Genomic DNA, 14,450 nt, shown 5'->3' with positions numbered 1-14,450 from the left:
CAGAGATGGTTGAACAACCACATGGGCTTTTTGGCGTTGCCAAGATGCTTCTGTAGGTCCACCTGTATATCAGCATATGAATTTTAATACTGCGTGCCTTCCCTACCTACCAATTTTTTAGATTTATTTTTAAATGCAGATTAAAAAAAGCTAGTGGACAGCCCTATTTGGAGAAAAAAAGGCAGACATGATTTAGAAAAACAGGTTTAAACAAAAAACTGGGAGACATCTTACATTTTTACTCTTACTTTTTTAGGTGGTTAGGAAACCAGCACTCTCCTCCATACAGCACAACATATAACCAAAACTAGCACTAGCTTTGCAACAGGAAACCAAAATTGACAGCACTTCTTGCATTCTCGAATGCTAATGCATAAACGCTGATTACCAGAAGTGGCTTAAGGCATACATATGAGAGCACATCCATGGTACACAGGATTTCTGCTTGTTGTAAAAAAGTGAAATTTGTCTCTTAACAGCTATGGTAGGTAAAAGTTGAGAGGAGAACTGTGGTTGAGAAATGCTTCTTTATTTTTAAATATGAATGTTTTAAGGGTTCCCTTGCATTCCACATCAGAGAGTCTGAAATATTTATAGACAAAAACTTCTGCACGGAACATGCACTTCTGCAGAAGATTTGAGACCAGCAATTTGTCTTTCAGTCACTGGAGGCTAATTCACATTTCTAAGTGAAATGATTTTTGTTTGAAATTCAGCAAGTCTGTCTCAGACCTCAGAGATGTCAATCTGGAACAATTCCACCGGAGAAAGCAGGAGAAAACAAGAAACTCTTTAAAGTCAGACTCACAAGGACTCACAGCAGTGACTATTATTGCATGTGCTGTTTCTGAACCTGCAGCAAATACAGTATTTGAACTTAAGAAACCAGTAAGCACAAAGTGATTAACACAGGAAAATGCCATTATGCCTCCTGAGATCAACAGGTTTCAGCTAAGATCCTAAACTTAAAGGGATGTTTCATCAAAAGGCACTCAAGTCCATCAATCACTATCTGCTCCTTTTACACGAGCCCCTGGCAGGGCTCTACTCTCGCTTTGAGGTTTTATTTTCCTCGGGCCGCCCTCTTGTGGCTGCATACAGGCTTACAGGCAAGCTCCATCCCAGTGAGGTGGATGCAGCAGGCCTGAGAAACACAAATCGTAGCTATCACTCTTGTCATAACCAAGTTGAGAAAACAGTACTGCATTGCCTTTCACGTGTATCCTGCAAGAAATTCTGCCATCTGCACATTTCTTTGCAAGATCCATCAGCTGATGTCACAAAACGTGGTGGGTTTCAAGCTCATGTATGTACTTAAGAAGAGGACAACAAACATTTTAGCCACAGAATAAACATGACACAGACACACTGCAGTGTCCATCTTCCCATTTTATTTGTGATCCCCAAAATGATCCAGTGGGGATGGTCAGCCTCCCCTCCAGCCTCAGTTAATGAATGTAAAAGAAACATCAGAAGTCACATCGTACTGGGCCTGACCCTGCAATTGGACACACTTGAATCAGAACTGCAGGACACAGTGAGCAGTATCATCCAATCCAACTTCTACGTGCTTAGGACTTTGCAAAATGTTGGATTAGCACAACTGTAAGTAAGTTGTTAAGTCACAACTTTTACTGGGCAAACAAAACCTCTCAAAGCAACATACTCAGTCCTACTAGTATTTCCAGAAGACTATGGAACACCTACTTGTACTGAGCCAAGTACACCAGGTGCTGTGTTGAATGGGAGAGGGTGGGGGAAGAGGGGAGGACTGTGCCTCAAGCCTAGCTAGTCCCTCTCAACCCAAGTGGGAGACACTCCCATCTCTGTATTTCTTACCCAACTGCCACAAAACATGCAACAATATTGACTATGCATAAAGGTATCTGCAAACAGAGCAACCTCTCCCTGCCCAGAAGCGCTATACCCTGCGTATCAGAGTACTTCTATATGCAGAAAGAGCTCCAGGCACTCAGGTGTGGAGACAGCAGGTCTGGTTCATACGCCATCTTCGCTGATGGAGGTGGTCTTGCAGAACAGCTATTAGTGACAATTCAGAATTCCTGCCTGTGGAATCATCAGGCAAATGGGGGAGGGACTGCATATAAAAACCAAGACTTACTTATTTCTTTGCCCTTTCCTCACAAGAAAAGAACACCACATAACAAGGGAGGGGGGCATTAATTATGCCTAGGAGTGGTTAAAAATAGGTGTATCTTCAACTGCTGTGTTTCCAGAACACAGGGATGTGATATCTGAGCATCCTACAGAGTCCAAGAGGTGTGGGAAGGTGATGGTTCTACTCAGTTTTGTGTAAGGCCTGGAGATGTCGGTGCGTTTCTGCTGCCCTGTCAGTTCCTAGCCTTTAATAACAGCAATAGGTCTCAGTTTAATGGCTTTCTTGCTGATGCCAGCTGCATGGCAGGTGTTAACCACATCTGTCACGTTCTTGTAAGACTCTGGTGCCTGCAGGGGGAAGAGAGAAAACAGAAAAGACAACACTATAAACAATGCGAAGTCACAGGAAGTTAGATATAGGCTTTTGATATCCTCTCTTCTGTTCTTGAAAATAGAATCATATGAATTGGGGGTGAAGAAGTAGGTGAACATATTGAGAATCTGGCGACCTTACATATCTAAAAATCTGTAAGACACTCAGCTTTCCAAATAAACTTTCACCATATTTCAGATAAAATACTAGCTATTTTGGTTCAGTTTTCCCTATATTCTCAGATAATCCAGTCCACCGGCATATAAGAATGTCAAGCCTCATTATCTGGCAGGAAGTCACTCCAACTTCCTCCTTACAGATAGCCTTTAAGATTTATCTTCACTGCCCCTCAGTGACAGGAATCAGGGTTGAACTCTAGTGCTTCCCCCTCCAGCATTCTGACAAGGAAGCTGCTCTTTAAATAGAGATTTTAATGTGATCAACATGTTTGTACAACACCAACACCCATAACACCATAGTTCCAAATGATTAACACACTTCTATGAGTGAGGTTGTGAACAGAAAAGACATTCTATCATGTTAATGCAGAGGAACTGGAAATCCTAATATTCAAAGTTTTCTAGCCATTCAGAGATCTCTTCTTGAGCAAATCATAGAATTGTTTATGTTGGAAAAGACCTATAAGATCACCAAGTCCAACCGTAAACTTAACCCTGCTAAGTCGACCACTAAACGATGTCCCTAAACACCTCATCCACACATCTTTTAAAAACCTCCGGGGATGGTGACTCAACCAAATATAGGAATTCATCTTATAAGAGGTGGATCTCTCACACTGCTAATAATCTACATGACAGCTGCAGTATAAATTAAGTTTAAAGCTAGGAGAACATAATTCAAGAAGAGAATCCATAGAATCTAACTACTTCTGTGATGCTCACATAAAGACTTCTCAGGGTCAACAGTAATTATCCCTTATCGCCAGGCAGAAGAGGAGAAAAACATAGCCCCCAAAACCTGTCAAACAGGCATCTTCCCTTTCAGCAGGATTTTAGGGACAGGGAAAACTTCACATTATTTTCCAAAAAACTGGATAGCTCTATTGGAAATAGCACAAGCTGTGTATTTAGAGTACTAGCGATCACTTAGCACTGCAAAAAATTAAGTCAAGGAGGGTCATTCAGCCAAGGAGCAAGACTCCCTTTTCCCTCTCAGATAAAGAAGTATTAAACTCACTTCTTCCATGACCAGTTTGGGAGAAGCAACACGGATGGCAATGCCCATGTCAGCCAGCTTGTCCAATACATCCTGGAAGTCCAAGTTACGTCGAGATTTGGCTCGAGACAGTGCACGACCCTAGACAGCAGTTTTGTTAGTTCTATTTTTTGTAGCAGTTTGGAAAAACAGAACTCTTTCTTCTTAAAGAATATTAATACATTATACATAAACACAGAATGGCTGAGAGCACAGACCACAGTAAGTCACAAAACAGGAAATCAATTTAGACTTTAGGTGATGGGCTCCTGCACATCTGGTATGACAGCTAGGAAAGTCCCATGTGTATAACATACTAGTCTACAAGTGTCTTTTTACCCAAACCACTTGTCGGACAGTGTTCAGGAGTCAAGAGTTTTACTGGAAACTATTTATCTTCCCCAATCATCCTGTCTCACACTGTAAATAAAAGGGGAGGAAATACCTTCTTCTAACTACTGAGGAGTTTTATATGGACAACCTCAGCACAGTTAATCCTTCTTGTTAGCTCAGAGATACCAGAATTTGGTAAAAGGAGCTCATTCTCCACATCTTCATCCTCACACTTGCCTTGTATAAAGCAGCACCTCCTAAATTTTCTGCAGGAGTAGTCAAAACTACTCAGTAAGGGACAAAGAGGGCTTCCAGCCTGCAGTCCTCCTGGGTTGCGATTACTGTGGCAAGGCTACTCTCTACTTGTATGACCAACAAATGAATCACACACTGGATGACCCTTGAACAACCTTGTTCTCTGGATGACAGTCCCATTCCAATCCCTTCCTGAAATAACTTTCTGACTTACAGCTCCATGGCAAGTAGTTCCGAAGGTCTCAGTCATGCCTTGCTCTGTGCCAGTAAGAACATAGCTACAGGTGCCCATAGTCCCGCCGATTAAAACAGGCTGTCCAGTCAGCTGTGGATGCAAAGTATTATTAATTCACAAGAAAAAGCCTAAAAAACTTATTCTTAATAAAAGTCTAAGAGGAGCCACATCTCCAGAAAAGGAGGTCAGGTTCACATTCCCTCAGAGCATCTCTGCTTGCTGCGGGTGCCTGGTATCAAGGATTCTGGAGAACTAACTGCACTGAAAGATGCAGACCAGCAGATCAAAAGACTTGTGTCCAACAGACAGACAAGGCAAATCACTGGAGTCTGGCCTACGTATGAAACATTTCTTTCCCTTCATGATCTTCCAACCATTGTGGGTGTGGAGCAGAAGAGGGAGCTCAGAGTCCCAAACATCTAACACACAGACAAGCAGAATATTGCCATCCCACTAGGGTTCCAGTGCTGTTAGCTCAAAAAAGGAACTCACAGCATTTAGGTCTCTGTTAGGGACCCTAAAATTGTCTGATTTATTCAGAATTTTCTTCCAATTTCCTTCTCCCACAGCTAAACTTACTTGATAATCAACAGCGATAAGAGGATGGTGAGGAGGGAAGGCCCTGGTTGATCCCTTTCTGTGCACCAGCAGAGTCCGCTCCTTTCCATCCACTACATGTTGCTCCACTTTGGCAATGTTATGAGACACATCATAGATAACATGCATATCAAGGTCATCTGGGGTTGTGTTGAAGACTTTGGCAAAGGCCTAAAAAGAGAGCAAATCAGGATGTGAAATACAAGAAGATAACTGCTGTGTACATGTGGAAGATTTACAGTCTTTTTAGGAGTTAAAAGGAACAAATTTGCTTGAAAGTGTTTCTTACTGATCAGTCAGTGACCTAAACACTTGGCATGGCAGGTAAGAAACTTCAGTCAGATTCAGCCACAATGGAACTGAACACAACAGAGCTGGGTGTGACAGAATTGGACTGTCTAGATTGTTTATCTGCCCATTGGCAGCTTTAATGCTGCAATTCAGTCAGATATCAACCAGACAAATTCTTGCAATTCTGAAAAGATGGTTTCAGCAGCGTAAAAACAGTGTTCTTCTATCCTCTTCTTCCAGTTCAAGGCATTTTTGAAAATATTGCTTAAGTGGCTTCTGCAAGTACAATCCAGTGATGCTGAGGAGTTTTAGATGGATTGCCATGACTGCAGCTTTGTGTAAATCTCTCCAGAAAACACAGTTTAAGAAGCACAAAAATGAAAATTGCATTAAATACTGCAGGTACTCTGTGTTCCATGTCTGGGATAAAGCAGGAGATGTGCACCAAAATATTTGCAGAGACAACTATGCTCCTACCTGTCTTGTTAGAAAAGTCATAGAAGAGCGGTTGACCCATGCATAGTTTCCAGCAGCTGCCATTCCCTTCAAGTAATCCTGTCCTTCTGCAGAGGCAATCCTGGCACATGCCAGCTGGCGATCATTCACTATGATTTTGTCCCGTTTCATAGCTTTTTCCATAGCCACCAATGCATCTGGGAAATAAAAACAGTAAGTCTAAGTGACCTCTTAATTTTGTTTCAATCTGTGAGATTAACACAGGTGTCTATAATTTATATTCTGAACTCATTTGTCTGATGGTCAAACCTACAGCTTCTTCTCAAATGCAAAAGCAAATCTGTGGCAGAACATCATCAATTGTTTGCAAACAGACAACCCCTGTCAAGGCAACTCAGAACAGACTCAGCAATTACACTGCAAGAAATGCTCTTTGGTGCTGGAGTTCACTGTCAATGACAAGGTCATGCTGAAGAATTTGCTTCACTCCAGGTACCCTCACCAGTCAGATCATACCTGTGGCAACTTGGTGGCCCAGGCCTCTGCTGCCACTGTGGATCATAACGCACACCTGCCCTTTATGGTCGATGCCCATCTTCCTGGCAGCATATTCGTTGTATATGTCATCCACAACCTGGATCTCGGCATAATGATTTCCGGCTCCCAGGGTCCCCAGCTGCCAATCACAACACACTGATCAGACAGTGCTAGCCCACCAGCCTCGGGGAGCACAGGGGAGAGCTATGGGAATATGAGCAATAGGGCAAATTGCTACAGCAAGGTTTTGGTTTTAGAAAAGCTTTTCCAGGCAAAAAAAAAAAAAAAATCCTCATATAAACTGAAAGGCAGAAGAACACAGTAGCATCATCACTGTCCTCTTTGTTCAGATATATAACTATTTTTACTGTTGGAACAAGACTGCAATTAAACAAAAGGACCAGCATCTACAGACTGTGCTGCAACTTTTTTCCAACTTACTTAGGCCTAGTTGAAAGATGGGAAGAGTACAGAGTATTGAGAATTCATCTTCAATTTGTATAGGCCAGGCAGACATACAGTCTCATACTTGGTTATAACTCCACAAGGAAGTTACAACAACCTGTTAATTAGGTACTTACAACCTTTCAGTAGATTAAAGCAAGATATTCCATTTCCAAGCCCAAATTTTTTCAACTCCATAACAGAGGATCACTTATTTGCAAGGTGAATATGAAAATTGAGGACATAAGATTACTTTGAGGTTAAAATGCTATCATCTTGCAGCACCACAATTCATAAAACTCAAGAAGTCATACAAAACAAAGCTTTACAAACAGTAACGTTAGTATGGCCATCTCAAAAGTGTTCCACCCAGAGCAATGAGGTACTATGTACAGAAATGAAATCCAACCCTTGAACTGCAATTCAAAGTTATGAGCTAGTTCTATTTATTATGATATCCTTCCTTGCCCTGCTATTAATTTGCTGAGCAAACAAGGAGAAAGTTGCAGAGTAACTTGCTTGTTTCTTAAAGACAAAACTACATCTGGATGGGAAAATGCCACCAAACATGAATTCCAGTACCAGGTGTTAACTGATGAAAAAATGATGGTGCCAGGGACCTTGGGTATGCCCAGTATCATTTCCTTCTGTTACAGTTCTGTCAAGAATTATTCAGAAACGGCTCCACCATCTCACCTTTCCCCCTGCCCAGAAATGCTAGGCAGAGTTTCAAGAAAAGACACAAGATTAGAGAACTACCTGCTAACCTTTACATTTGAACCCTGGGAGCACTCACAGCCCTCCTGAAACATAACATTACCTGAGGCAGGCCCCTCTTCTTTGCTCTTGAGGAGACCTTGTTGGGGTCAGCCTGCAGCATTCTTCCATATTCCTCACAGTGCTCCTTGTCCTCTGCCCAGGCATAGCCTTCCCGGAGAGACCAGTCCACACCCATCTCTAGTGCCTCTTCCAAATCCCTGCAATTATCACACACCTACATAAGTGTTATCCTTAGAAATCCCCAAAACTCCACTGGATATGGCCCTCAGCAACCTCACGTAACTTCGTCATTAGACCTAACTTCAGAGTTAGCCCTCCTTTGTGCAGGGAGTTAGATGAGATGATCTCATGAGATCCCATCCAACCTAAATTAGTCTATGATTTTATGATCAGCCCCCAACTCCCCTAACAAGAAGTCCAACTTCTTAATGAAAATCAAGCTCTACAAATATACTAACTTTAGAGAGGTCATTACTTTTTCCTCTTTGTTGTGTGGGTAATATCCTATTTCCTCTCTCATCCCTTTCAAAAAAAATACCTTACGTTCATGGAGGTTTTCTGTCAGAAGAAATCAGAACCTTTCAAGAACTTTTAGTTATTTCAGGGTTTTAAATGGGGGAAGAAACAGCTGACTTTGTGCATTGATGATTATGCCAGTCCTCCTGGTGAAGCACATATGCAGAAAGAATGGAGAGAGTTTTAGAATTACTTTTTCTTTCTTAAGCTCTCCCACTGATGAATCTTTCATCAAAATAAACACCAGAGATGTCCCCTCTAGTGATGTATGCACAAAATCATTCTCTTACTTAGCATTCATGGGAATGACACCTTTGGAGCCAACACCAACAGGAATGTGGTCAAACATAGCCTGGGCAAGCTGCTCCTTCACAGGCTGCACATCACTTTCATCCAAATTTGTACGCAGTAAGCGGACACCACAGTTGATGTCAAATCCGACGCCACCTGGAAGTGTAGAAAAAGCCATGGAGTTATTAAAGCAAGCGCGCTGATGGTAAGCACTTGCTGAATATTCATCTTAAATCAGTGCCCCTGCTGATAGGGAGTATGTACTGAATGCTGTGATCTTACACCTTCTTTCTGAAACAATACTGGGAAAAAAGCAGAACTGCATTAAGCTTCATTTTAATAGACTTACATGAAGCCTCAGATTTCAAGACAGCCAAAAATGTAGTCTTGCAAAGAAAAAATTGCAAACTCTTAAAAAAAAACAGTTTTTCAGTCTCGAGCATATGCTCTACAGACATAGGTGTACAATTGCCTACAGAGCTCTCTGTTTACAAAGTTGCTCCAGCAAATAGACAAAACTACAAAATACACTGTCCTTAGAAAGTAGAGAGAATGTTCCTGTTCTTCTGCCTAAGGTCAGAAGTGACAGATCTTAGCATGGCTCCCTGATGTAAGATGCTCTTGAAAGCAAGTCCCTGAAAGCAAGTCCTTTTTGAATCCTCACTGGAATAAATAATAACTAGTTATAATAAGTGATAAATACTTAAAAGGAATATTAAACTTCAGTGCTTAGTGTTTTGCTTAACTCTTACTATTCAATAAAAATAAATCCTGCAGGGCAAGGCCTAATATGAAAGATCAATAATACCACCTTTAGTATGAAGGTTCTGGTATTAACTAGTATCAGAAGGAGGATACCAGACTAAGAGATCTTGGGTTTCAGTCAATCAGGAACACTGGAACTGCCTGAAGCAAACCTGAAACATGAATATCATGTTTCATGACAACAACAAAAGCATCTCCAGACCATCAGTAATTAAAGACCCAGGTGTTTATTAAAAAGACAGACATTATTTTAAGGTCACATTTTTAATAAAGTACAGAAATATTCTCAAAAGATGTTTTCACACATTGCTCAAAGAAAATAGTCAGTTGTTTATCAACCTGGTAAAACCCAAGTTCAAAGTCTTGTCCTCTCCCTTCAAAACTGAGGGATATCACAAGTCCAAGCCGTAAACACAAGGGCAATTCTCTCTGCACTGTTTAGATATTTTCAGTGTAACCACCTGCTCCATAAAGATTCTGAGTGCAAGAATTAAGTACCTTTTAACTCCCTATAATTCACATATTTTTTGCTTTGGTTCTGTATAAAGTGCTGTAAAGACCTGCCATTCCATATTTTTATGCCATCACAGATATTTCTCAGTGCAGGTTAAGTCAGTCATCCTTACCTGGTGAAACCACTGCTTCAGGATCATTCATATCAAAGGCAGCCATGTTGCCAATGGCAAACCCATAGCCAGAATGGACATCTGGAAGGCCTATTGATCTCTGAAACAGAATGAAGGAAATGTTAAAGTTTTATGAAACTCTATGCTGCACAGAGTCACCTTGGTTATGCTTTGCCTTGTGGCAGTGGTTGTCACATTTGCAAACAAATACACCAAAAAGAGAATGGATGCTCAGATGTAGATGGAGTAAACGCATCAATTCAGGTAAGTATCTGAACTCCCGCAGTTACAAGACAGACAGTCAAAGAAAGCAGAGAGCAGCTGATCTCACTCTGAAGCAAACACGCAGTGGCTAGTCAGCTGAGAAGTCCTCGTGGCTCTATTGACCAGACCTCAAGAAAACTTAAGAGGAGCACAAGCACCTCAATGTAGGAATTGTGATCTCAAACTCAGTTCTAACCTAGCTTTTTCTTGGACTCAAGAGTCCTTGCATTCAAAACTTATGCAGGCAATAGCTTATGAGTAGCATAAAGCAGAGACGTAAGAGTGAAGATGAGTTCATCTTTACCAAGTTCCACCTAGAGATATCTGCAATATTTAAATACCGTGAATATAACAAGGAAAGAGTTCAATGCTATGCAATGCAATCATAAAACAGTCAGCATTTTCTCTTCTTAGCTGTGTCATCGAACACTGACCAAAGACTGCACCCTGTAGGCAAGAAAAAGTCATCCTTTTAGGATGATATCCTGATAGGATAGGACAAGATGGGAGCTGTGTCATTTTAATTTATAAAAGAATTCTTTTTATTGAACCTTTTCATATTACTAGTAATTAAAGGAAGTAAGAGCATGCTTCTACACAGCTCCACAAGTCCAAAGTACATCTAGCCTGGCAAGTTTAGATTAGGCCACCACAAACAGCACTCCACAATCTACTTAAGCTAACAAAATAAAAAAAGCCCCAAACACCCAGAAAGCTGTCAGATATGGGAACTTTTCAATGTGTGTTAAACTGTTACCATACATTAAAAAGAACAGTAGTTTTCCATGGGATTATGTGCTTCTTCTGCCCCTCCTTGCCATTACCAAGAAATCTCTTGGTTTGGAAATAAAAAGTGAAGATTTGAATAGACAGATGATCGTAACATCTCTCTTACGAACTATAAGCTAAAATTCCCATTTTAACAAGTTGTTACTATTCTACCTTACTCCCTTTTTGGTTGACCTCTAAGGCATTTTAACAGTGTGATGGGCTGCCTTTTACTACAGCCAGAAATTCAAAACTTTTGCCAAGTCGCCAAGAGAAACAATTAAAAAAAGAAAATTTTGTTATTTGTCACTTATTAATATATGCAATACTGAATGTGAAAAAAAGATAATTTCTACATTGTACTTAGCGCTTCTTGAAAAATGACACAGGCTACTATTTTCCTTCTGTGTCATCGTACCTGGTGCTTCGCTTCCAAAAATGCATGGGGCGAGGGAAAAGAGTGTTGAGTGTATGGGAAGGCTCACTACCAACATTATGGCAGCAATGATAATACAGACAACAATATTGCCCCCTGCTCTCTCCTCACTTTTCTATGCATTCCAGGTCACCAGAGGCAACTCAAAAACAACAAACAGACAATATGAGCAGTGGGGGAAAGGTGGCTCAAGCAAACTGAAACAGCTAAAAAAGCTTCATATCAATGAAGTTAAGTGGATATTTCTCTTTCTGACAACTTAGTTTTATAGCCTACCCTTGCAAGAACTCCTTACTCAGAGACAGGTTCCTAACACACAGATTGTCTTGAAAAGAACAGACGGAGTTCCCAGTTGGAAGGCAATAATCCCTGGCAAACAGGAACAGAAACAGGGCAAATTTTCAGTGCAATTACTCACATGAACAATGCCGGGTAATGCAGCCACATTCCCAATCTGTTTCATAGCAGGCAAAAAGCCACCTGCACCTGAAAAAGAGAAAAAAAAAAGGTAAATAATCTGATAATTTACCATGGTAATCACAATGAAGCCCTTTCTAATGAGATTGCTCAAAACACTGGCAAATCAGAAGTCAGCCACCACCAAGTATTCTAACCCGGTATAAAGCGCCTAGCATCATGCGCTATCTGCAGTTTCATTAAATGAGGTATTATGCTAAAGTCCTCCCTCTGCTGTGTTAGTACCAATGCAGACTGACCTATGCTAACAAGGGAAGTGTGTTACCACCAGCCCAGCTGTCAGATCTGGATCCAGCCCTGTGCTCCAGCCCCACACAGAACAGACAGGCCTGCGCTACAGCGCTCACCAAAGTAAACTCTGAGAGCAGGCATTCAGGGAAAGCTCTGGAGCACAAAGGGCAGCCAGCAAGGCTGTGCCCACCCATCTGATCTGAGCACAGGACATGCCACAGCTGCAGATGACAGCCCTGTGCTGCTCACTAGGCCGCAGCGGCTAGCAAGGAAACAAACCTCATTCCCGTTTACTGCTGCTCCACACCCGCCAGCCGGGACCCACACCGGGCCTGCCCCCACTGCCTCTGCTACACCTTGGTCCCTTCAGGACCCATGGACAGCGTGCTGTGAATCCAAGCGCTCAGTGAGGGCTTCGAGGCCGCGGCAAGGAGCGTGTGAAGACCACCCCCCCCCGGCCCCGGGTCGGAGGGCCAAGCCCCGCTTCCCCTCTCCGGACGCACCTCCGCCGCGGCAGGCGTTGCGCAGCTCCTCAAACATCAGCTTCTCCAGCGGGTCGTTCACGTAGAAAACGCCCTCCACCTGCGGGGAGAGCTATCAGGGCGGCCGGCACCGGGCCGGGCCCGGCCGCACCACCCCCAGGTGGGCCACCCCTCCCCCCCGGACACCCAAGGGCTCCTGGTTGAGCCCAGCCCCCCCACGCACGTGCATGTTCGGCACGAAGCCCTTCTTGATCCGCCAGCAGTTCTTGTCGATCTTGTCCAGGTACTGCAGCTCATCGTTGTAGCTGCGGCTCATGGCGGCGGCGCTCCCCGTCGGCAGCTTCGCGTCAGCGCGGCCGCCAGCACCCGGCCAACAGCAGGAACCGACGGCGGCCGTCGAGGGTCACGCCGCCTCAGTCAGGGCGGGCAGCGGATAGGAGCCGCCGAGGGCCAAACTTCCTCCGCGGGGGCTGCGGGAGGGCGGGGAGCCGGCGGCTGCTGGCGCCCCCTGGCGTCCCGCCACGGGGCGGCCTTTACCTGGGAGAGGCGCTGCTGCAGGCAGACAGCTCTCCGCGTCCTGGCTGCGACCGCTCAGGGGATGCCTCGCTTCCTTCGCCTCTGGCCACCCGGCTTGCTTACGCCCTGTCGCTCCGTCACCCCTCAGGCTGAGCAGGGCACGACGCCACGAGGCCCAGAGATGCTCCAGCCTGGTGGAGATGCAGGGTCAAGCCCCCCGGCCGACCCTGGTTAAGCCCCGTGCCAGAGCCGTCTCCCACAGCAGTGGAGCGGCTGAGGAAGCTTGGGCGAGGCACCCAGTACCCGTGGGGTGAGGGTGTGAAGGGGAGTGCAGGCCTGGGCCATGCTGGGGTAAAGGAACCTGGGTTTGTGCCTGGCCACCTCCTCCATCACACCGCATATGGCTTTTGGGCTGGCTTTGTGGAAGGAACAAGTGTTTTTTCACGTGCCTGTGGCTAACAAAAGCTCTGCATCTGTGCGTGCTGTCCCCCTGGGGCAGGGCAGTTTCAGCCCGCAGGGTATTTAGGTACCACTCTGCTGGAGGTGGATGGGTAGAGTTTGCTCAACTACAGTCAGGCAAAACTTGCTTGCACCCCATCATCAACTGCGTTTCTCAGCATGAGGAAACCAGCTTTTTGCTGTTCAGTCTTGGCTTGAAAAGGGCTCCTGTTGAGGAGTGAGAGGCATGGGGATGGCTAGGGTCTGGGCACCACGCTAGGTGGATGGGGCTTTGCGCAGGGGTGGTTTGGGGCTCACAAAAGCAGCGGAGCAGAACAGGCTGTGGCATCCCAGCCTTCGTTTCTCCTCTGTTGGTGATAGTTTGGGAGGCCTGAACCGGCTTCCTGTTCAGGTTTGGCCAAAGCACAAGCACCTAAGCATTCCAGGGCAGGCACAGCCCTCTGCAGAATTGTGTTCAGATCTGCACACTAATAAAGTATTGCAAAAGAAGGGGGAGAAAGAAAGAGGGCAAGACAACACACCAAAGTGAAATAAGAGCTAAAGTATCTGTAAGTATTTCAATCCAGAGAAACATTGACAAAGATGTCAGAGGATTAGATTTGTAAGACTTACACAGAAACATCCAAGGAGTTCAATGTATCTAACCTGGGTAAGCAATGCTAAACAGGGGACACGACAGACACAAGGATTTGAAGAGTCACGAGGGGAAAGGGACTATCAAAGGCAGTAGTAGTGCCACTTTTGTCTCTCTTCTTGGACTACTTCTGCATCTTTGTTAAGATTTATGTTAAGAGTTTAGTTAAGACACTGCTACAATTTTAGTTCCCATTGTAATTGGGACAGTTCCCAGTCTGACGTGGTTCTGGAGAGGGCTCACTTCATACTCAGTGCATTATGTTCAGAAGAAAGTTATTTAAGATCATTACAGTAGAAACAGATTAGCAGGCATGCCTGCCCTAGCAGCATTTCCTTCTCTTGAGAGACA

The 14,450-nt window shown here is 44.0% G+C and overlaps 1 protein-coding gene across 1 annotated transcript; it reads right to left on the bottom strand.

Moving 5' to 3' along the window:
• Nucleotides 1-1,372: 1,372 nt before the first annotated feature.
• On the bottom strand, nt 1,373-12,835 carry RTCB (RNA 2',3'-cyclic phosphate and 5'-OH ligase). Its single transcript, XM_059816770.1, has 12 exons — nt 12,714-12,835; nt 12,512-12,590; nt 11,719-11,786; nt 9,833-9,932; nt 8,441-8,597; nt 7,675-7,831; nt 6,390-6,549; nt 5,895-6,070; nt 5,109-5,297; nt 4,509-4,619; nt 3,689-3,808; nt 1,373-2,466 (listed from the first exon to the last, which is right to left on the bottom strand). Exons 1-12 carry the CDS (start codon nt 12,804-12,806, stop codon nt 2,359-2,361), a joined length of 1,518 nt encoding a protein of 505 aa, XP_059672753.1. The 5' UTR covers nt 12,807-12,835; the 3' UTR covers nt 1,373-2,358.
• Nucleotides 12,836-14,450: the final 1,615 nt, after the last annotated feature.

This window comes from Gavia stellata, chromosome 4 (assembly GCF_030936135.1).
Source record: "Gavia stellata isolate bGavSte3 chromosome 4, bGavSte3.hap2, whole genome shotgun sequence".
NCBI lineage: Eukaryota > Metazoa > Chordata > Aves > Gaviiformes > Gaviidae > Gavia > Gavia stellata.
This window is presented reverse-complemented; position numbering and strand designations above follow the sequence as displayed.

Coding starts and splice junctions, on each gene's coding strand:
- RTCB (XM_059816770.1), bottom strand. CDS start 12,806: ATGAGCCGCAGCTACAACGATGAGCTGCAGTACCTGGACAAGATCGAC. Junction 9,933..11,718: donor CATTACCCGGCATTGTTCAT/GTGAGTAATTGC, acceptor ATTCTGTTTCAG/AGATCAATAGGCCTTCCAGA. Junction 2,467..3,688: donor CCAAACTGGTCATGGAAGAA/GTGAGTTTAATA, acceptor TTCCCCCTGCAG/GCACCAGAGTCTTACAAGAA.